Source organism: Notolepis coatsorum, assembly GCF_963971535.1.
Source record: "Notolepis coatsorum genome assembly, chromosome: 3".
Lineage (NCBI taxonomy): Eukaryota > Metazoa > Chordata > Actinopteri > Aulopiformes > Paralepididae > Notolepis > Notolepis coatsorum.
Genome location: NC_140167.1, coordinates 204,043,160 through 204,067,105, shown reverse-complemented (window position 1 = coordinate 204,067,105; position 23,946 = coordinate 204,043,160). Strand labels below are relative to the sequence as shown.

Genomic DNA, 23,946 nt, shown 5'->3' with positions numbered 1-23,946 from the left:
CCATAGGAAGGAGACGGGAATCCCCAGAGAGACTTCCCACGCAAGCTGTACAGATTGAAAAGAATATATTGCACCTTGAGCCATGTAAAAAATTGGTTTCAGGGCTCTCCGGGGAAGAGGCACTGAACCCATACACACTCAATAATCGAAATTAATCGAATACATACACAATAGAATAGGACACCTTCTAGAGGGTCCACTCACTTTGACAATCTGAGGAGGAGGCTCTGTACTCTGATGGAGGCTCCCTCACATGGAAGGAGGAGTCCGAACTCACAGAAGGCCCGAATAGGCGCTTGGTGAGGAGGAGCCCTGACCACCCCCCCCGAAACAGATCCATCACATGGACCTGAACAGCACACGGAAGTCCTACCAACAGAGACGCGCACGGTGACGTACTCTATGGCGGGGGAATTTCTGCGGTGCACACGCCCAATATCCCAGGCCGTGGCACCAGGAAACTCCCCCCCCCCCCCCCCCCCCCTCACCCCGTAACGTGCCGAACCGCAACGTGACAGGAACCTTGAAGGACAGGGGGTGTACCCCTGACCAACAGAAAAAAGGGGGAGAGGAAAGGTTACCAGTTCACCCCTTTACGACCCCACACCCATGATACGATGTAATGACAAAAAGAGAATATGACACAGTCATAGTCAGCTCTATGAAGCGTTTGACAGCTTCACACAGCGCATGAGCTAACCTGCTATCTGATTTTTACTAAGGAAAAAACACAGAATAGAGAGGGCTCTCTAAGAGCCCCGGTCCAACTCACACATGTGCTTCTGTGGCCAGTCCAACCCAGTTGTAGGTCACATGACACACACAACCCATCATCACCTACAAAAAATGACAAAAACACTCTACAGAGGAACGCCGTTTTTCATAATGAGAGAATACATAATTCTCGATTAGTATCGGCCACAGGCCTTGCTAAGCACACACGAAAGCGACCAAACAATCTTTTCTTTTAGGAAAATAAAGTTTCTCCAGCAGTCCTAGCACAACCTCAGCAATCAAGCTAAGGGTTACATCGCATCCCTACCACACAAAGACACAATGTAGTGCAACAACATGTCTGATAGGAGGATGAAAAAGTCCCCAGGGAACCGGGGGGAAACACAATCCTCCTACTTTACCCTTAATACGGCCAGTTAAAACAGGAAAACCTGTTAATATGTGAACACACTGTTCATTGTCATCACAGGCTGAGAAAACGGCCGAGCGAACGGCGCACGCGACCAGAGGGGAGCTCGCGGCGGCGCGCGAGTAGCCGGAGCTACCCCGCGCTGGGCCTTGGCCGATAGCAGCAAGCTAACGTTTCCTAGTGATCACAACAGGCTAGCGCCGCAGCTAACAGCTGACTGGCTAACAGTAGGCCCAACCTCTGTAGGCCACGCAGTGATCCCAGCAGGCTAACGCCGCAGCTAACAGCTGACTGGCTAACCGTAAGCTAAGCAGCTATCACCTGAACTTGTACACAATGATATAACACTCACCCAGACAGGCCGCCGTTCTGAAACTCTCCTCACTTTTTAAGAGAAAAGAGAAACAAGATGTCAACACAGCTTTACAACGGTGATTTTACCAACACCCGACGGAGCCAGCACAATACCCAAACTGGCTTGTGTAGCTGACTTGAACATAGATCTTCCGCTATCGAACATCCATGCACATATCTCCTCGTGAAGGAATACTCTCATTTGGATATGAAAGAAGGGGCTTTAACACGGTGACAGAGAGATACCCACTCGTCCAGAAAACACAGGGATCACCAGTGTTAATGGTCGCGGCCCACTAGTTAAAACTAAAATGGCTTCAGACAAAGGTCTTCTGTCGCTTAGGAGGCTGAACAAAGGACCCTAGCCTGGGGCCGGTTTTCATAAACATTGTCAATTAGCCCCCATAGCACTAACAGACAAGTGGAGCCTGCCAGCAAACAGTACTCACCCAACCTGAAAACCCACCGCTTCTCACAACAGCGGCGCGTCCTACAGTTCAGCTGTGCCCTGAAAGGTTTCACCCCAACCAACACAGCAAGGAACTGCAGTTGAGAGGCATGCAGCGGCGTGCTCCCAATACGAAAACCGGTGGAGGATTTTAGAATGATCATCATCTTCCAGACACTCCAGTACGAAGACAATATCGCCGTATTTTCTCGAAAATAGTGAGAGAGAAAATAAAGATATGATGTCAACGTATCTCCTTGTTCTTCCTTTCCCCGTAAACATTGCTTTTCCAGCCAATATTTTTCTCCACGTCAAGTGGGCATATAGCAACACGTTGCTTGTGATGAAATTTGAGAAGGAGATGAGTGTGTGGCACCATCCCTGCTTATATAGGTAAGCGGATGGGGGTGTGGCCAGATGAATGCTGGCATTTAAAGGTACATTTGTGAAATTATTCAGTGTATATATGCTGAAGCGAGATATATGCATGAAACGCTGAGCGTGAGCTAGTGTGATACAGAACAGGGACTCTTAAAGTTATCCATGAAATGGACAACCACTAGACTGCTTACGCAGATATTTTAGGAGCGGGGAAAAATTAAACAACAGAAAACAACCTTTACAGGTGGAAATCTCAAAGTGAATAATTAAGAAAATAAATCAAGTCCCAAAAAACAGGACTACTCTCAATAAAGAGGTATGGTATAAAAGTAAATAAGCCACAAGGACACCTCCTAATAAAGGAGTTTATATTGGAAAAAGTAAAACAATAAACCTCCACTAAGGGAGTTTATGTGTAGAATCACGTGAGTAGCCTAAAATAAGAATGACTACCATAAAGCTCAATTCTGAATCAGAGATCAGACTACACTTCAATATAATGAGCGTGACCAAAAGGATAGCCAACACTAGGAAAATTAAAAAGCAGTTGACACTGCGATCTCCAAACTTAAATAGGCTGCACTGCATCAGGTGCAATCAAGCCCACACACCTGCCGACCCATGAGGCAATTAACCACAGGGAACAGGGATTGACAGCTATCCCTCACAGAGAGGTGAAATAAAGCAAAAATATACGGCTGTCCCTCACAGAAAGGTGAAATAAGGCAAAAACCATGACAGGACCCCCCCTCTAGGGGGCGGCTCCAGACGGACCCTCTGAGACACGTCTCCGAAACTCCCGAACAAGCTCAGGGTCCAAGATGTCCCTGGCCGGAACCCACGTGCGCTCCTCTGGCCCATAACCCTGCCAGTCCACCAGGTACTGTATACCCCTACCAACCCGCCTACTGGACAGGATACGCCGTACAGTATACACAGGTTGGCCATCAACGAATCGAGGGGGAGGTGGAGGTCTCTCTGCAGGAACCAACCTGCTCCTCCGAACCGGCTTAAGGCGGGATACGTGAAATGTAGGGTGTACCCTCATCGACGAGGGTAACCTAAGACGCATCGTGACTGGGTTTATCTTGCGAACAATAGTGAAAGGGCCCACAAAACGGGGAGCAAGTTTGCGCGACTCCACCCGTAATGGAAGGTCGCGTGTGGAATGCCACACCTGTTAGCCCACACGGTAGGAAGGCGCAGGGCGACGGTGTACATCCGCCGACCGCTTGTGCCGGGCCGCAGCACGCACAAGAGCCGAACGCACCCTCTTCCATGTCGCCCGAGACCGACGGATAAACGCCTCGGCAGATGGCACCCCCATGTCCCTCTCCTGTTCAGGAAACAGTGGAGGCTGATACCCAAACTGAACCTCAAATGGGGAGAGACCAGTGGATGCATTGCACAATGAATTATGCGCATATTCTGCCCATGCCAGTTGGTGACTCCAAGTGGTCGGATTGGAGGAGGCCAAGCAGCGAAGCGTACTCTCCATAGACTGGTTGGTGCGCTCTGTTTGCCCATTGCTCTCCGGGTGGAACCCTGATGACAGGCTAACCGTCGCACCCAGTATAGCACAGAATGCCTTCCAAAACCGAGCAGTAAACTGGGGTCCACGGTCCGACACCACGTCCTGGCAGATGCCATGAATTCGGAAGACATGGTCAACCACCAGTTGAGCGGTCTCCTGAGCAGATGGCAGCTTGACCAGCGGAATGAAGTGAGCTGCTTTGGAGAACCTATCCACCACCACCATGATGACGCTGTGACCATCAGAAGGAGGCAGACCAGTCACAAAATCCATGGCGAGGTGGCTCCACGGACGACTAGGAATGGGCAAAGGATGAAGCAGCCCTGGTGGTGACTGTTGAGAAACTTTGTTCCGTGCACAAACGGGGCAGGCTGCCACAAATTCCCGAATGTCCTTCATCATACCAGGCCACCAGAACCTTCTGGCCAAGAAGTCACGAGTTCTGTGCACTCCGGGATGTCCTGTCAGCCGAGAGGAGTGGCCCCACTTCAACACCCGAGAACGAATGCTGTTTGGTACAAATAACCGACCCGGGGGCACCCCACCCGGATCTGGTTCCAAACGTTGTGCCCTCCGCACAGCAGAGTCAATGCTCCATGTCACAGGAGCTAGGATCTGTCCTGCAGGAACAATGGGCTCAGGAGGACGGTCCTCTTCTGATCCATCATATAACCGGGAAAGAGCATCCGGCTTGATATTTTTAGACCCGGGACGGTACGTCAGGAGGAAATTAAACCGAGAGAAAAACAGTGACCAGCGAGCCTGTCGCGAGTTTCTCCTCTGAGCACCCTGGATATATTCCAAATTTGTATGGTCTGTCCAGACTGTGAATGGGTGTTCAGCTCCCTCTAGCCAATGTCGCCACTCCTCCAATGCCAACTTGACCGCCAACAGCTCTCCGTCCCCAACATCATAGTTTCTTTCAGCCGGCGAGAGCCCACGTGAATAGTATGCACATGGGTGTACCTTACTGTCGGACGATGAGCGTTGAGACAGAATAGCTCTGACTCCAAGCTCAGAAGCATCCACCTCGACGATAAATGGCAGGGATGGGTTAGGAGTAATGAGGATAGGCTCAGAACTGAACCTTCTTCTAAGCTCAATGAACGCTGCCTCAGCCTTGGGAGTCCACTGGAAATGGGAAGGTGCTGTCTTCCTGGTGAGTGCAGTGATAGCTGAAATTACGAATAAAACTACGGTAGAAGTTTGCAAATCCTAGGAATCGTTGCACCTGCTTGACCGAGACGGGTGTAGGCCAGTCCGTCACTGCTGACACCTTCTTGGGGTCCATTTGAATCCTCCACTCAGATACAATGAATCCCAGAAAGGTCACAGAGCGGACATGGAAGGCACACTTCTCAGCCTTCACAAACAACCGTGCATCCAAAAGGCACCTCAAGACCTGCCTGACATGTTTGACATGGTCAGAAATGGACTTGGAGAATATCAGAATGTCATCTAAGTAGACGAAAACAAACTTTTCCAACATCTCCCTGAGCACGTCATTGATTAACGCCTGAAAAACTGAAGGGGCATTAGTAAGACCAAATGGCATCACCAGGTATTCGTAGTGACCATTATGAGTGTTGAACGTGGTCTTCCACTCATCCCCTTGGCGTATGCGCACCAGATTGTAGGCATTGCGGAGATCAAGTTTGGTAAAAATGGATGCCCCCTGGAGGCGTTCGAACGCCGAGTTCATCAGGGGAAGGGGATACCGGTTTTTTACTGTAATGCTGTTCAGACCTCTGTAGTCGATGCAGGGTCTCAGTCCTCCATCCTTTTTTCCCACAAAAAAGAATCCAGCACCCGCAGGTGAAGTGGAAGGTCTAATAAAACCGGTAGCCACAGCCTCCTTGATGTAGGTGTTCATAGCTGCGCTTTCGGGGACCGACAACGAGTACAAGGAACCACGAGGGGGAATAGAGCCCGGCTGCAATTCGATGGCGCAATCATAAGGTCGGTGCGGTGGCAGGATGGTGACCCTTTGTTTGCTAAACACCTCACTGAGGTCAGCATAGACAGTGGGAACTCCCTCTAGTAACGGGTGTGACTCCACGCTCATGATGTTGGTGCTTTCCATGAGGGGGTCAGCTGTACAAGTAAGCGAGGAGAAGTCCTCACACAGAGCCTCGAGTCTAAACTGTCTAAACTGTCCTCCGCCAGAACCTCCTCACCGAGGGAGTCCCAATCAAACTGTGGATCCCATTCCAAACTCCCATCCTGATCGACAGATGGCTCGGAGTGCAATGGTTGAGAGAGTGGGCTCTGGAAACCAAGACCGCCCACTGCTTCAACAGGATCACAACCGCTCTCACTAAACTGATCATAACTCGTGGGTGACGGAGGAATTTGGAAACAACGGTGATGGCATTGGGAGCCCCACTGCATGACAGTGTCCCTCTCTTCACCCCAATTTATCTGTGGCTTGTGTTTACTAAGCCAAGAATGACCCAGTACAATGGGATACGTGGGGGAATCCACCAAAAAGAATCGAATGCGCTCAGAATGGTTCCCATAAGCAACCCGCATTGATAAATAATTGGTTCTTTTGGTGACACTGCCTGTACCCAATGGCCGTCCATCAAGCGCCGTGACACTACAGGGCTTATGGAGGGAATGTACAGGTATTTTAGAGTTCTCAGCCCATCTGGAATCGATGAAACTGTCCACTGCCCCTGAGTCTAAAAAGGCGTTAACCTTAACAGACTGCCTATTCCAGTCTAAAACCACAGGCAAAGAGGTTCGAAAGGGGGTGATGTGATGTCTCACTAGTGTCTCTCGGCCCACTAGCGAGACTGACTGTTTCCCTTCAGTTTCGGACACTCCACCCTCGTGTGACCTTTTCTCCTGCAGTCCCGGCACCAGTCCACATGAGAACCAGTCTGCCTGGAGTCACGCACAGAAGTGCTGTCCACCTGCATAGGTTCAGACGAGCTGGCCACTGAAGGTTGTGGAGGAAAGGACGAAACTTCCTCCAGTGGGACACAAAAACGTTGGCCCCGCCTCTCACGGTCTCTGATCCGGTTATCAACGCGTATGGCGGTAGTGACCAGTGTGTCAAAATTGTCTGGAGATCCCACAACCGCCAAAGCATCTTTAACCTGATTAGATAACGCGTTGGTGAACAAAGTGATGAGTGGTCCCTCAGGCCAGCCTGTAGCCCCAGCCAGTGTCCTGAAAGCGATGGAAAACTCAGCTACACTACTGGCGCCCTGGCGCATGCGCGTCAGCTTCATGGCGACCTCTTTATCGTATAGTTCATGATCAAAAACTATCTCCATCTCATTCATGAGTCCCTGTGAGTCGTTTAAAACTGGGGCCTGAGCCCGTATGAGTGGAACAGCCCAATCAAGGGCAGGTCCCTCCAACAGGGATAGAATTAGGGCAACACGTGAATCCTCAGACTAAAAACGAGAAGGCTGGGCTCTGTACACTATTTGGCATTGTGCCAGAAAACCACAGCATTTACCTGACTCCCCATTAAAGCGTGAGGGGAGCTGGACTTTAGCCTCACAAGGTAATGGCCGGGGGCCTGTGAGTAGTGCTTGAGAGACATTAGGTGGGCTCTGGTGAAGGGGAGGTAATTGTGCATCGGCTATGCGGTCAGCCAAATCACGCATGGAACTATCCATCTTGCGCAATCCTTCATACATCTCCCCATGCGTTGCACCATGAGAGCTTGTTGTTGTTGTAATTGTACGATAGCTTCCTCATGTGAAAGCAATCCTTGACGCTGCGCAGCTAGTGCTTGTTCGAGACCTGTGTTATCTGCTGACCCAGTCATGGCTTTTTCATTCTGTGAGGGCTGTGTGTGTGTGGGTCATGAGCAGATAACAGGGACTCTTAAAGTTATCCATGAAATGGACAACCACTAGACTGCTTACACAGATATTTTAGGAGAGGGGAAAAATTAAACAACAGAAAACAACCTTTACAGGTGGAAATCTCAAAGTGAGTAATTAAGAAAATAAATCAAGTCCCAAAAAACAGGACTACTCTCAATAAAGAGGTATGGTATAAAAGTAAATAAGCCACAAGGACACCTCCTAATAAAGGAGTTTATATTGGAAAAAGTAAAACAATAAACCTCCACTAAGGGAGTTTATGTGTAGAATCACGTGAGTAGCCTAAAATAAGAATGACTACCATAAAGCTCAATTCTGAATCAGAGATCAGACTACACTTCAATATAATGAGCGTGACCAAAAGGACAGCCAACACTAGGAAAATGAAAAAGCAGTTGACACTGCGATCTCCAAACTTAAATAGACTCCACCTGGCCATAGGCACAGCTGCACTGCATCAGGTGCAATCAAGCCCACACACCTGCCGACCCATGAGGCAATTAACCACAGGGAACAGGGATTGACAGCTATCCCTCACAGAGAGGTGAAATAAAGCAAAAATAGACAGCTGTCCCTCACAGAAAGGTGAAATAAGGCAAAAACCATGACAGTATGTTGTAGTTTTGTGGAGGGAGGCACAGCGTCAGACAAGGAGCAGGCACTCCTGGGTTGTTTGAGGTACAAGTGCCTTGCTAAAGGACACTATGGCACTATATCCACGAATGGGATTGTCTGATCTTGATTTGCTGTGTAGGAGTCATCTGTCTGTTTGGTGTGTGTCTGAATAAGTATAAAAATAACTTAAGGAATGTAATATAAAAGTAGAATGAATTTGGACATTCATTAATTCAGTATTAGTACTCCATGTCTTCATTCTTCAATTTTGTTATTTATAATGATATAATATTAATAATATAAATATAGGGTAAAGAATATTCTTTCAGTCAGTGTGACTTAATTTTTCTATTTAATTGCAAAGCTTGTCTGGTTTGAGTGGATCTGAAATAGGCCCATTAGCATCACTTCTATTCAGCTCCCCTCCTCACCACACTACCACAAGCCATCACCATACCTGATTTATGATTTACTTATGATTTTATTTTTCTAACTATGAATAATATTAGAAACCAGATAATTTCCTAAGTATTTTACTAGAGACGTTTCATCACAATTTTTTTTTATCATTAACGTTAATTTTTGTGTTGACTTTATCCTAATTAGATCACATTGGCTTTTGCACATCACAAAACCATTCACCATGCAACAGCAGAAAGAGGCCTGGGCCAGTCGAGTGTGTGGAGTGTTGTCTCTAGTGCTTCCTTGTTCGTCTCTTGTGGGCCGTGGTAGGAGGCGGGCTTTAGGAAGGAGCCCTCCTGTCTATCAATAGCCGGGCCTTCAGTGGAACAATAGCAGCACCTCCTCTCTGCCTCTCTCTGCTGCATCACAGCTGGACTCACTCACTCGCTCCCCACGGCCTCTTTTGGTGCAGAATTCTGTTTAACCCTTTCACTGCCACACTACCAAATAGTTAACCCTTTCACTGCGACAATACAGGTTAACCCTTGCACTGCCACGTGACAAAGGGTTAACCCTTGCACTGCCACACTACAAAATGTTAACCCTTTCACTACCGCACTACATAATGTTAACCCTTTCACTACCACACTACAGAAGGTTAACCCTTTCACTACCACACTACAGAAGGTTAACCTTTCACTACCACACTACAGAAGGTTAACCTTTCACTACCACACTACAGACGTAGTTAACCGTCTGTAGTGTGGTAGTGAAAGGACAAGGTTAACCTTCTGTAGTGTGGTAGTGAAAGGACAAGGTTAACCTTCTGTAGTGTGGTAGTGAAAGGGTTAACATTATGTAGTGCGGTAGTGAAAGGGTTAACATTCTGTAGTGTGGTAGTGAAAGGGTTAACTAAAACACATTGTAGTTTGTGTGTTTTGTCTCTTATTTGGAAGGCTACTCTTCAATGTCTCAACATCAGAGAGACAATCCTTTGAAGCAGTGGATATTTATATTGATGGAGGTGATCGTGTCTGATGTTCGACTCTGATCAAGTTTAAAACACCTTGTCTGTGTGACGGCAATGTGACGAGGTGGGGATGGGATGGGGACCGAAGATGAACAAGTTACACTCTCTCTCTCTCTCTCTCTCTCTCTCTCTCTCTCTCTCTCTCTCTCTCTCTCTCTCTCTCTCTCTCTCTCTCTCTCTCTCTCTCTCTCTCTCTCTCTCTCTCTCTCTCTCTCTCTCTCTCTTCAATTCAATTCAATTCAAATGGCTTTATTGGCATGACGTAACTTGTACATGTTGCCAAAGCAAATGATTAATATTAATATAAACATGAATTAGAAAACAGATATCAATGTCAAAGTACATAAAAATATCATCATAAAATATCAAAACATAAAACGTAAAATATTACAGCATAAACGTGTGTCAGCCAGGTGACTGTCACACACTGTCCCTCAGTTTATGGCAGGCAGCAACATAGAATGCTGCTAGCTCACAGCGTGTTGAGTCCTCCCCTAGTAGGACTGGTAGTTTTTCTGTATCTGATAGTTTAAGAAAATCTTTTCTTATTAATAATTTTTTTTTTAAATGCGTTTCTCTAATATATTTATATGTTTCACATTTGGTGAGGAAGTGTATCTCTGTTTCAGCCTCATTGAGGATGCAATGACAGCACAGCCTTTGCTCTGCAGGAAGCCAGGTTTTCCTGTGCCTCCCCTTTTCAATAGCGAGGCTGTGCTAACTTTTTAGTTGTTGATCAGTCACCATGCTCAAATAATCTGCTATGGTGTACTGTCGATTTAGAGCCAGATAGCACTGCATTTTGCTCTGTGCTTTTGTTTGTGTTTTCCAATAGGTGATGTAGTTTTGTTTTAGCTGTGTAGTCATTTTATTTATTCTGATTGGTGATGTGTTCTGTTCCTGTTCTTTCTCTCTATCTCTCTCACACACACACACACACACACACACACACACACACACACACACACACACACACACACACACACACACACACACACACACACACACACACACACACACACACACACACACACACACACACACACACACACACACACACACACACACACCTCTGGTCCTGTGGGACTGCCACCTCTCTCAGGACTGTCTGATTGGCTGAGATGCTTATCAGCCATCGGCTCCATGACTGCTCATCATTGGCTTATTAGAATGACAAACCACTCCTCCGTGACCCCTTAAACAATCTGTTTTGATAGAATCCATATCTCTTAACATCTCCAGCGTATTAGGCCTCATTGTGTCTTTATGGTGGGAAAGGGCAGGTTACATGGTTCCTGTCGCGTCATCTGCTGAGCTGCTGATTGTTTCTTAATGGGTTGTTCTGTGTGTGTGTGTGTGTGTGTGTGTGTGTGTGTGTGTGTGTGTGTGTGTGTGTGTGTGTGTGTGTGTGTGTGTGCATGCATGCGTGTGTGTGTGTGTGTGTGTGTGTGTGTGTGTGTGTGTGTGTGTGTGTGTGTGTGTGTGTGTGTGTGTGTGTGTGTGTGTGTGTGTGTGGGGCGGGGGGGCATCTTCAACACTATTCATCATTTCATTTAATTTACTTCTTAATATGTTATTAATTTGGGGCACATTGTGTCCATGGAAGTGAAAATGTATTCAATTTAGTTTCAAATGGAATGAAAGTGAAACATTATTATGTTTTGTTTGGTAGCCAGTGGTAGAAACCTATTTTATATATATTATTTTTTAATAAAATAATAATCAGTACTTTTGAACACAACCATGACAGTGTTTATTATTGGTTTGTGTATCATTTATTATAATTTATTGTCACTACTGTTGTTATTGTTTTATATATATATTATATACTATAATAACACAAGCTTGTGATTAAGGGGACTGTACTGTGCCGTTTAGGTCCAGCTCCTTCAGTTATAAACCAATCAAACATGTAATCACTTTTAATCAGTTCATTGTGTATTTTATTATTATGTTGGATTGTGTTGTAAATACTGTGTTTTACTTGTAATGCTTCTGTTCTAGGTGTATTGTCAGTCTTATAACATCTTGCCAAAAGGACTACATGCAGTTGCGAATTAGCCAGCTGGCTAAAACACATTTACAGAAATGTTTATTAATGTATACTGTCCTTTTAAATAAAAGAAAAACTGAAACTGAAACATGTAGCATTTTAAATCTCTTGCAATAGTAAATATACTATATTTCTTGTGTTGTTGGGTGACTTTATATTCCACTATGTATAATGATACTGCTGGTGATTCATATTGACTCATATTGATTCATATTCATATTGTGATATTCTTGAATACATTTTATTAGATGAAACATCCGTATTGAATGAACAAAGCAGTACAGCACACAGTCGACAGTTCTTTAGAAAACTTTTTTTTATTATTATTCATTGGTTTTTATAAAATCACATCAGATATAATTCTGCGTTATAGAGATATTCATGATCACCTTACAACAAAGGCATTTCTAACAGATATCACAATAAAATACCTTTTTTTGTAATACATTACAAATAATGAAAGGCACCAGTGCTGGTTACTCTGTGTCTGCTGATGTAGCAGAAATACTTCATGTCAAATATTCTGACAAAAACACTGGATACATTTTTCTTGTCAACATTAAACAAAGACAACATAAAAAAAATTGCCGTGAAAAGGATAAGGAATGTACCATAAAAAAAGCAGTAGAAACTAGTATTATTATTACAGATGTAAGTGTTGATGTACACCTGGAGCAGAATAGCTGTACCTCCTAATAAGCATTTTTTTTTTTTTTTACATTCAAACCATGTGTGTGTGTGTGTGTGTGTGTGTGTGTGTGTGTGTGTGCGTGTGTGTGTCTGTGTGTCTGTGTGTATGTATATGCGTATGAATGCGCACATGCATCTGTGTGTGTCTTGAGTGTTTGTTTGCCAACTAAAGATTCTACATTCATGTTTAGTAACTGCTAATGTGAACATCACATCAACGTATAGTATACACTTCAATCCGTCTCCCAGCAAGTCAACGTTCCCACTGCTTCCTTGCAACCAAGTAGGTCTAATAAGTTATAACTAATAAGTTATAACTACATCACCCCTCCCCCCTCTTCCCCAAAATGACCTGTTTCATATTCCCAAAAAAAAAACTCTGTGGCGTTAAATAAAAACATCACTCGAGTTTTCTATGAACATAATAATATATGATGCTTAAAAAACGATCAGACTGCAGGCTCAGGAATGTAAACTAATTCAGACGAGTCCTGGGTTCCTACACACCCTTTCATCAGTGCACCAACAGACACTCTGAACGTGATCAAAGTAAGGGTACCATTTTGAAGCCAATTGTCTTATCCGCTCTGGTGTTCAGAGAGCGTGTTGTTTCTGCAGGTTTCTAGTCCATCATCGCCTGCTTACAACAGCAGCCGGCCGTCTTGTCTGAGAAGAGACGAGCCTCTCTCTCTGTGCCAAAGCAACCATTTAGCAGAACATCACAGAGGAGAAGATGCAAGTCTGTAGTAAGTTAGGCGCATCGTTGTTTTTCTCACTAACCCACATCTCCTCTATATCTCATCCTCTCACATTCACCGTCTCCCGACACAAAAAACACGGCGGATCATCTGCGGTCGCCTCTGTCCAGCGACATCACAGAGTGCCTCGGCCCCCGCGGGACACTCGGGCGCGGCGGTGAGCCCGTCGGCGGCGAGGCGTGGTGGTGGTGGTGGTGGTGGTGGTGGTGGTACTCCGTGAAGCTGTCGGTGGGGCTGCAGCAGGCGTCTCCGTCGTCCAGGAGGCTGCCACAGCTGGAGTCGTCGTCGGGAGACAGCAGCATCCCGTCGAGCAGCTCCTCGCGGACCAGGCTCTCCTCTCGTCCCTGGTGGCCCGCCGCGTCGTCCTGGTCGCCGAGCAGCTCGGCCAGGAAGTTGATGTACTTCATGGCCAGGCGGAGGATCTCGTTCTTGCTCAGCTTCTTGTCCGGGGGGTGCGTGGGCACGACCTGGCGCAGGTCGGCGAAGGCCCCGTTGACGTTCTGTTGACGCCAGCGCTCGCGGCTGTTGGTGAAGATGCGTCGCACGACCTTAGGCTGAGAACCTGCGGGGGGGGGGGGGCAGAGAGAAGAACACGTTTAGATTTACTGGGATTCGTTTGTGTAACTATAACCACCTATATCGCCACTCATGATGAGATTATATAAACACAGATCCCAGTTTGCAGTATATTGCAGGATTTTGCTCATTTGCACTGGTAATAGATATTATAGGTGGCTGCCATGTTCTCCCCTCCTGTTTTAAGTTAATCCTGTATAACAACATCGCTCTATACAGCCATGAATAACACTCCAAATTAAAATTTGCATTTTTATAGACTGCTCCGAGCTGTCCACTCTACAAACTCACAGGAATAGTCTCACTACATTGTATTCACTCTCAACCAAACACACACACACACACGCACACGCACACACACACACACACACACACACACACACACACACACACACACACACACGCACACACACACACACTTACAAACATCCACTGTGTCATTACATGTTCAACAACAAAATATTCAAGTTTATCAAAAGAAGAAAGTAAACAGCAAATACTGATATGATAAAAGATAAACTGCATGTTCTGTATAGCTATTTCACAACACGCCTTTCTCTCATGCCATCCCTGCATTTCATGAAAGTCTATTTGTCTAAATAAAACACATAAACCATGGCCCTCTGGAGGTAAAACATGCATATTTCTCGATGATGAGACAACGCAAATCACTAATCAGTCATGCCAATGGTAAAGAACAGCATTGTGGCTCTTGTAAAAGGGTGATGGGGTGCAGGGTGTACATGATATGACTGGCTGAAGATGTAAAAGTCCTCACCATGACCATCGTTGATCTCAACTTCATACGGCACAGGTCTACGTTTGATCCTGTTGCTGGGATACATGCCATACTCCGGGTCGCTCCCGAAACCACTGCGGAGAGAACAAAACATAATTCATCATCATAATTCAAGAAAATATGATTCATTTCTATAATGGGACAATTTGCCTTTGTAACCTCAAGGGAGTTTTAAAGGAGAGTAATAGGCCTATAACTATATATTGTACACTGTATTGACATCATGCTCAATAACTATAATGTCAAGGAATCTTTGTCTCTGATCTTTGGGGGTTATCCTATTAAAAAATCATAACCGAGCCAAACCACAGCGTTACCTAATACTGTATAAGCAGCGTCGTGGAAATACATAATGCTAGAATAGAATAGAATAGAAATACGTTATTAATCCCGAGGTAAATTGAGCACCACATCGCTCACAATAATAAACATTTAGGTAATCAAAAATAAGAATGCACACGTTCTAAAAATATGTATATATACATTCTAAAATATACAGTCCAAAAATATACAATAAAATGTACAGTAAAATATACCGTCCGGTGCAGAAAGAAAATAACTGCAGTGCAAAAAAAAAAAAACATGTTTACAATGTTAAAATAACCATAATATATAGAATGATGACCCTTTATACCTGTTCATCATGGCGAAAGGTTGCGCGACGTCGTGGTACAGCATGGCGGCGGCGGGGGGGAAGGCGGGTGGACTCAGCTGAACCATCCGAGTGTCGCTCCGCAGCTCCCGGGTCGGCTGTGGCGGCAAGTGGGCCGGCGGTCTGCAGAGCTCCGTGGTCTGCACCGTGTGGTGTCTGGTGGTCTCCTCCTGCACCGGGTCTCTGCGCTGCAGCTCCGGGGTCTGTTGTACCGTGCGGTGTCTGGTGGTCTCCTCCTGCACCGGGTCTCTGCGCTGCAGCTCCGGGGTCTGTTGTACCGTGTGGTGTCTGGTGGTCTCCTCCTGCACCGGGTCTCTGCGCTGCAGCTCCGGGGTCTGTTGTACCGTGCGGTGTCTGGTGGTCTCCTGCACCGGGTCTCTGCGCTGCAGCTCCGGGGTCTGTTGTACCGTGCGGTGTCTGGTGGTCTCCTGTACCGGGTCTCTGCGCTGCAGCTCCGGGGTCTGTTGTACCGTGTGGTGTCTGGTGGTCTCCTCCTGCACCGGGTCTCTGCGCTGCAGCTCCGGGGTCTGTTGTACCGTGTGGTGGTGTCTGGTGGTCTCCTCCTGCACCGTGTGGTCTCTGCCGTCTGCCGTCTCCTCTTCATGCGTCCTGGCTTTTATATCCGCGCTCTCTCCTCCTCCTCCTCTCCGGCTCCTGGCCAACTCAATCACCGTCTCCTTGGTAACGCCATTAACGATGACAGTAGCGTCCTTCCTCCGCGTGAGAGGGGCCTGCAGCCGGGGGGCTGCGGTGGTCGTGTCTTCCTGCCCTCCCCCCCCTCCCTCCCCCTCCTCCTCCTCCAGCGCGCCGACACCACGAGCCCCTGTGGAGGAAGTTGGGCCGTCGTCGTGCCAATGGGACTTGTTGCACCCCCACCCGTCACTGGCGGCGGGACTTAATGGCTCGTCGAGCAGCTCTTGTTTCATTTTCTCCATCATCTTTTATAACATAGTCGTGGTGATGAATAAGGACGGGTCCACCACGTGTCGGCTCTTTATGGAAAGTGCGCAATTGCGCGCAATGGCTGCAGAATGCCGTTGGCTGAGCGGCGCGCGCAGGACATCACATCACAATCTCGTCTAATATATAGGAGGGGGGAAATAACAGTGTTATTTCATTACATTTTAATGTCAAACAACTGGTTCAACTGACTTTTATTTTAAACCGGCGCGGGTTGTTTGTCGTTTGTCGCATGATTGTTTGTCGTAAAACTTGGAACAAACATGGTAACACAGAAAGATAGAGATGGTGGGACCTTATAATGTACCTTCGCCTATACCCCCTTTAGAAAGCTGCTGCACATTAGGCCTATATATAATACACCCGTTTGTCCTCGTCGTGTCAAGGTTAGATTAGCCCTTTCACTGCCACACGACAGAAGGTTAACCCTTTACTGTTGTCGGTTGTGTGATAGTAAAGGGTTAACCTTCTGTCGTGTCGACTCGTGTGGCAGTGAAAGGGTTAACCGGCTGTCGTGTGCGGCAGTGAAAGGGTTAGGTTAAGTAACGCTTATATTTTGCTGCAGCCTGTAGTGTATATAATATAATATAGGCTGTTATGCTTAAACATCTCAATCTTGAAGCCACATCGTTCTTATTTTTCATTTATTTTTCAAATAGCCTATTTATTTATTTATTGATGTATTAATTGTAGCTATAGCACGTGTGCGTGCATGTCCACAGACTGTTATAGATCAGCAGTCTTAACTCTTAACAATTGTGTGTATTGAGCCGTACTGTATATTGTACCCATTCTGCAATCTGTTAATACAATTTTAAATCAATCAATCAATCAATCAATCAATCAATCAATCAATCAATTCTCAAACTTTCTTACCACGACCCCATTTTATTTAGGGTTTATATTCGCGACCCGTAGTTTGAGAACCGCGGGTGTAGTATATATAATTATAGCCCAAAATCACAAACAAGTTGCCTCGACGACGGGCTTCACAAATAAATCAACAAGTAACATCACAATAGATCCACAATAAATAAAAATTAAACATCAAATCCTTATTTTGCAACACCCTGCAGACTTTCCCAATGAAGATAAGGAACAACTCCAAAGGGGGGGGGGGGGGGGGCTCAGATGGGCCATTCAAAGGGGATCAGGGTGTCGTGATGCGGGTGTTGGATGATAGAAGGATAATAGAACAAGCTAATAATTGGTATGTATTTGTATATGTGTGTATAGTATACCTCAACAGAACGGCCTGGGGTCGCGGCCTGACAGCCTGTAACATGTCAATGCGTCAAACAGATCAATTATGTTTCTTTGGGGAGGGGACCCATATATCAATTTAAAACATGCAGCTTTTTTCACCTTATCTGCTTATAAACGCAGGCTTTCATAATATGAATTAATGAAATGAAATGAAATGAATGAAAATATAATTTTCCAACAGATGAACGAGTATCCCTTATATATGATGACGTATACCAGATCCAAAACACTGTCAAACATATATATTAATTATCCCGTGTTATGACATTCAGCTTATTTTGGTCATAGGCAACCATGACGATGGCTATTAAGATGATTATTAATTTCACAATTACTCGTTCTTTAGTTTAGGGCAGGCTATAGCCATAATGCAAGCTCTTCAACGCAACACCATTTGAATGAATGAATTTAATTTTCCTATGGGAATTCTTATTAGACATGGGTTTTGAATTCCGCACAACTTTCAACTAATTCATTCATTAACAATAACACATGTTGAGCGTGCAAAATGTATCCCTGATTCAGATATATACCCATCGGTCTTTTCCTTTGTAAAAGAAAACATTATACACACCCAAAAGATGCGTTTTTATTAAAAAAAAATTTAGGCTATACCGAATAGGCATGGCTGGTTTTGTTCTCAGTCCCACCATGCAGTATGTTATCGTATTATTTTCTGCAATAATTCGTTCGCCTAATATACTATATTAATTCTGTTACAGAACTTGTAAATCGCTTTGGATAAAAGCGTCAAGACTAAATGTGAATGTAAATAACAACCCCAGATATTTCCGATTAAATAGATGGATTTATAATATGCCTCTAAACAATTTATATTAGAAACGAGGGGGATTTTAGATTTAGTCGAGAGATATATTACTCAAATGGGCCTAATAATCACACATTTGAATAATACGCCTAATAATTAGAATAATGTCCTACCGTTGCTGCTCTAGAGAGCGGTGTTGATAAGGTGTGTGTGTGGAGGCATGGAGTTGATCCCGAGGTTCAGATGGACTGCAGTGAGTGAGGCAAGGCTGGTTGGCAGTGAGGTCTATAATTCACTGTTTGTTCTGGATGACGGGAGCGGGAGCGGGACACCGTCTCAATGTGTCCAGAGGAGATAAGAGCACATGGCTTGCGGCCGGCTCGCCCTCGATAAGCCCCCAAAACCATTATTTATTCAATTGTGCATTATTATTATTTTGCTTTAATCGACAGTGGCCTGAGTACGGGGGGAAACATTAACATATATGATTGATATCGGCTCGGCTGCATGCCATACGTTTTTATTTAAAATAACCCAATTCACTCGGATTTGTTTTATGGGCAAATGCCAATAATATGCCATATAGTTGAGCAAAAAAGTTGTCACCGTTCTGTTAAACTCAACTGCCAGGCTGTCGTTTAGCCCCGTGTTCTCATGTGCGGAGTTCAGATCGCAGACAGGCTATATATAATAATGGCGATTTAGAGCTGCATCCAAATTATGTTTATAATATTTCTAACCGGTTATACTGCTGAAAAAGGCTATCTTTAAGCCACATTGGCTTTGTCCTAAAATTGTGCTTTGATGGTTTTTGGAAAATATTTATTGTTCGTTAATTAGACTTGTTCTTCATTTCGGGCTGCCAGCTAATGACGCCACATTAAGCTCGTTTGATAGTTTTGGGGAAATGTAGCAAAGCATTAATGACACGTGTTTCTGGTTTGAACATATAGTGTTTTCTTTTGGACTCCGACTTCGGTTTCCCTGTTTATTTCAGATTCATGTCTGAATAACATTTAGCTCAAATGTTTCCTGTCACTTTCAGTTGTGGATATTGTCTTTTTTTCCACCATCTTTTTACTGGTTTTATTTGTACGTGCATTATTGACCCATGCAGTATCTCCTTATATTCCTCTGCAGTCTAAATTAAAGGCAACATTTTCTCTTTTTATTTTATAGGTCATCGACCGAAATTAAGCCTTCATTTATTGCCTATAAATGCAGACTTTGATGATTACATTTTTCATTTTTAATATGAGCTCGTTAAGCTTTGTTAAGCCAGTTTTCACATGAATAATTAATAATAATATAATTATATAATAATAATAAAAAAAATAAAATAAAAAAACATATTTTCACCATTGCTATATGATCACGTAGGACGGTGGTTGTAGCTATAGCTACGGCTGTGGGGGGGGGGCTGTAGAAATGATGACCCCGCCTACTCCCGAACTTCGCATGCGCAGATTGATAAACCTAGATCTCTGGACAAGAGAAAATGGTCTCTCTCAGGCTGTAAAGGTCCGTCTATAATATGGATCATGTCTCCAGCACCCCCACCGCCGTGGCTACAACTAATTACAATTAATTAATGTCAAGGCTCTCGTCTCTCGTCTCATCCACATTCATTAATTGTCTCCCCGGTTCTCTCTCTCTCTCTACAGTGGTCACTTTTCCGCACACCCAGGGAGTCTCTCGCAGACAATATGCGCATGCGCCACGTCTGATGAGGCACGTAAACGCACACAGCGTCATCACGTCACTTTATTTAGGGTTCATTTAACCCTTTCACTGCCACACGACAGAAGGTTAACCCTTTACTATCTATCACACACACAACCGACGGTCGTCGTTTGGCAGATGGTAGTGCGGCAGTGAAAGGGTTCATCTCCAATCTCCATGATGTAACCACAGTTTGTTTGAAGACTTACAGCAGTCAGCAATGCATGTATGAGTTTGTATATAGAATATACATTGTGTACGTTTAAATATGGTTTTAGTTTATAGTCTATAGTTTATTTCGTTTATATAACTGTATAGTTGTTATAGTTTGTATAGATAGAATATACATTGTGTACGTTTAAATATAGTTTAGTTTATAGTTTATAGTCTATAGTTTATTATCGTTTATATAACTTTATAGCTTATAGTTGTTATAGTTTGTATAGATAGAATATACGTTGTGTGTACTATGTTTACAAATGGTTGAGGAGCCGGGAAGCGAACAGCCTTTCTTAATTGAAAAAAAAAAAAAGTGACAATAAAATAATCTGAATCTGATTCTGAATGGCAATCATTGTTGTATCAAAGCCATCATTACCAGTGGAGGTGTTAGGGAAGAAACTGTCCACAAGAGGGCAGTGAAGATCATCCTGGGTTCTTCTGACTACAGATCCTACTTACTCGCGTGGACCCTGAACATTCAACCAAAGAGAGGAGAGGAGCTGCACTTCCGCGTTACGTGGAGCTCGTGGGGGCCGCGCTCTCTCCCATGAGCTCAAACTAATGAATGAATGAAAACTTTATTTAACAGATTGCAGAATGGGTACAAATTAATACAGTACGGCTCAATACACACAATTGTTAAGGGGATGCAGACCAGAGAAAGACTTTCGTCTTGTTTACATCAGGGTCCTCCATTTTCAATTCATGACCTCATTCACCCCCATTTTCAATTAATCATGAGAGCTGATTAGTGATGATAAGGACAGCCTACCCATAATCATAACCTGCCTAAAATGCACAGGTAATTGTAGTGCTCTGTTTTGCACCTGGTCCGCTCCCGCCACATTATTGGTGGGAGCCAGAATTCGGCGCAACACTTCAGCTTAAAGCCTTGACACATTCCACGCATAGACGCGTCTCTACAAATCGTAGCTCCAGTTCTGCAGACCCCTCTCTGATTGGTTGAGCTCCATTTCTGCAGCCCCCTCTTTGATTGGTTGAGCGAAGCCCCTCTCTGATTGGTTTAGCTCGTCATGCGGTAAAAGGCGGATGTAATGTTATCATCTCAAGAAGATAAAAATAAATGTACTGTGATGTGAATGGGCCGAAGTAATGACGTCAGGAGCAGGGACTCAAGTGGCTTCATTATTGAACGCAGGTGTTGCTGATTGTGTGCGGGGATGAGACGCTGAGACTATTTGATAAGCCAGTGGGACTCAGAGATCGAGGTTGGAGCACGCAAGCAGTAACCAGACTCTGTTAGGGCCCGGGGGGTGGGGTCGATCGTGGAGAGTTATCCACCAGCGATGAAGAGAAGTTAGCCAGCCGTCCACAGGTACCGGTAGCGAGAGGAGGGGAGGCTTACCCTCCTGGAGACAGATAGGGACGGGACATAGAGGGTACTGAGTTACATCGCTCCCAAAGACATTATACTCGGAACGTCCTCGCGGACACCGGGTACGATTGCCAGGTTACAAGTCAACTGCAACCTGGAGGACCACCATGTGCCGGAACATTCGCCCGGAGAGTTGGACGGGGTCCAAGCTTCGACCCTCTCGGGGGGGGTCACGCCGTGCGGCGAGTTAAGTCCACTGTTACCCACATTGCACTTAGTATAGGATTTTGTATTATGATCTATTTTTATAACTGTATAGGCCTACTGTATATATATATATTGTATATGGGATCTTGTGTATTTTCTAGTTACATTATCTGTATTATATCGTGCCCTTAATTAACCTGCATATTGGCTAGTCCTTTATATGCCCTATTTATTATATAGCCCAGGCTGGTATATGTTGTATTTATATTGTGTGACCAATTGAAGGGGAACAGGGGAAGCAAGAGGGAGGGGTAATTAGGACCTGGGGAGTCTGCCATAATTAGTGTGTACAGTTGATCTATTATCTATGAGGGCCTATTTGAGAGTGTGATTAGCGGGCAGTGTGTGTGATTAGGCATCTACTTTGTATAACGCGCAGTGCCTCTTGAGGAGGGTGTTTTGACGTGTGTTACTGTGATAGGACATATGCATGTTCACAATTGCGTGCCTCATATAGATGGTGACTGAGTTACGTTTGCAGACGACCTTTACGGTGCCCGATTAGTCCCCCCAATTAGAGACCCCTAGTCCCCTGTATGAATTACTTAGGTGTTGTAATAAAGTGTCCTATTGGGCATGAGGCCGTACCAAGAGAGAGGGGTGGCGGAGGATTTACAGCGAGAGCGTTGGCTGGTAGCGGAAGGCGATGCCCTAAATATTCACATGGACCAGCTGGTCGGATAGAGTGTGTGTGTGTGACTATTGTAAGTGCATTGTGTATGTACCGTACCTCATTTAAACTAAGGGTTGTTGCCCATATAAAAGTGTGCTGTGAGATGTGCTCTACCTAGAGGTGAAGGGTTTACCTATATAGAAGTGCTGTAATTTATAGAGTGATTAACTTAGAGGTGATATAATTTACCTAGGGGACGCCTGTCTATACCTGCTGCATTCTCTGGTTCTGTTAAACCCTGTCCTGTTCATGGCTCATAGGTTTTAATTAATAGATCTTGTATCATTGTTTAGCATAGGACCTTGATGAAATAAAGTTGGTATTCCTTGTAAACCGGTTGTGCAGTTGGTTATTTCAGGCATTTGGACAAATAGCAGTTTCCCTGCTACATAGCAGTTTCTCCTGCTACTGGTATAACTCACGTATTTATTACAGTACTACCAGATTCGCGTTTATAACGTTATTTCGCGTGACTTCGCGGTTTATTCATAACGTTATGCACATTTCACAACACAGCCAGCTGTCAGAAACTGTACATTGTAACGTTATAGGTTTATTCACATAACGTTATTTCACGTGACGCGTTCAACTTGTTTACACTCCCCACTTACTGAAACTGTACCATGACGCACTCCCCACTTAACACCCCTTCCTGACAGGGAGCGACGCGAGCGAGCGTGATTGCGAAAATGATTAAAATGTATTAGTTTCAATCAGACTATCCTGACCTGCCGCGAGCGACAGCGAACTGAGCAGCGATGTCGTCCACCCCTCAGATATTCGCTCGCTGTGTCTCTAGTTGAGCGATTACGCGGCCGAGTCCCGCCCCTAAACACTTTTTATTGGTCAAGAATCGCAGGCCCCCCCCCACGTGTGCTTCCAGGTAACACACACACACACAGACACACTCGGACACGCGCCGCCTCATATCAGGACAGTGTCACGCACGATTTCGTCTCTAGTTCGCTCGCTCGCTCCCTGTCAGAAACCGGTGTAACCCAGTTAATGCCTTAACTAGACAGTTACAATGTAACATTTAGATTAACACAGTTAATGCCTAACTAGACAGTTACAATATAACATTTAGATTAACACAGTTAATGCCTAACTAGACAGTTAACAATATAACATTTAGATTAATTAACCCAGTTAATGCCATAAGAGAGAGAGGCTGGTGGTCAAGTCAAGTCAAGAGTTTTATTTGTCACAAGTTGTTTATTTGCATACAAGTTTACAATGAAATGCGGGTGGTCTTGCCCGCAACAATGTGCATAATACAATAGTAATATATATATAATAGTGCTGTCGATCGATTAAAATATTTAACTCGATTAATCGCATGATTGTCCATAGTTAACTCGCGATTAATCGCAAATTAATCGCGTTTTTATTTAATTCTTTTGCCTTAAACAGATCTTTTTCAAGTTCCAAGTTTTAATACTCTTAT

The 23,946-nt window shown here is 44.8% G+C and overlaps 2 protein-coding genes across 2 annotated transcripts in view; both read right to left on the bottom strand.

Annotated features, from left to right (window-relative positions):
- The window catches only part of pdzk1ip1 (PDZK1 interacting protein 1), a 44,995-nt gene extending 26,509 nt beyond the window's left edge, over positions 1-18,486 (bottom strand). Inside the window, exon 1 of the mRNA XM_084310517.1 lies at positions 18,453-18,486. The gene's annotated coding sequence lies outside the window, so the exon portion shown is untranslated. The remainder of the gene's footprint in view (positions 1-18,452) is intronic.
- On the bottom strand, positions 12,148-16,222 carry tal1 (T-cell acute lymphocytic leukemia 1; the record flags this gene model as incomplete). The annotated part of the gene is made up of 3 exons (XM_084311516.1): positions 12,148-13,819; positions 14,612-14,706; positions 15,267-16,222. The coding sequence occupies 3 exons, from the start codon at positions 16,220-16,222 to the stop codon at positions 13,344-13,346; spliced, it is 1,527 nt and encodes a 508-aa protein (XP_084167642.1). The 3' UTR covers positions 12,148-13,343.
- Positions 18,487-23,946: the final 5,460 nt, after the last annotated feature.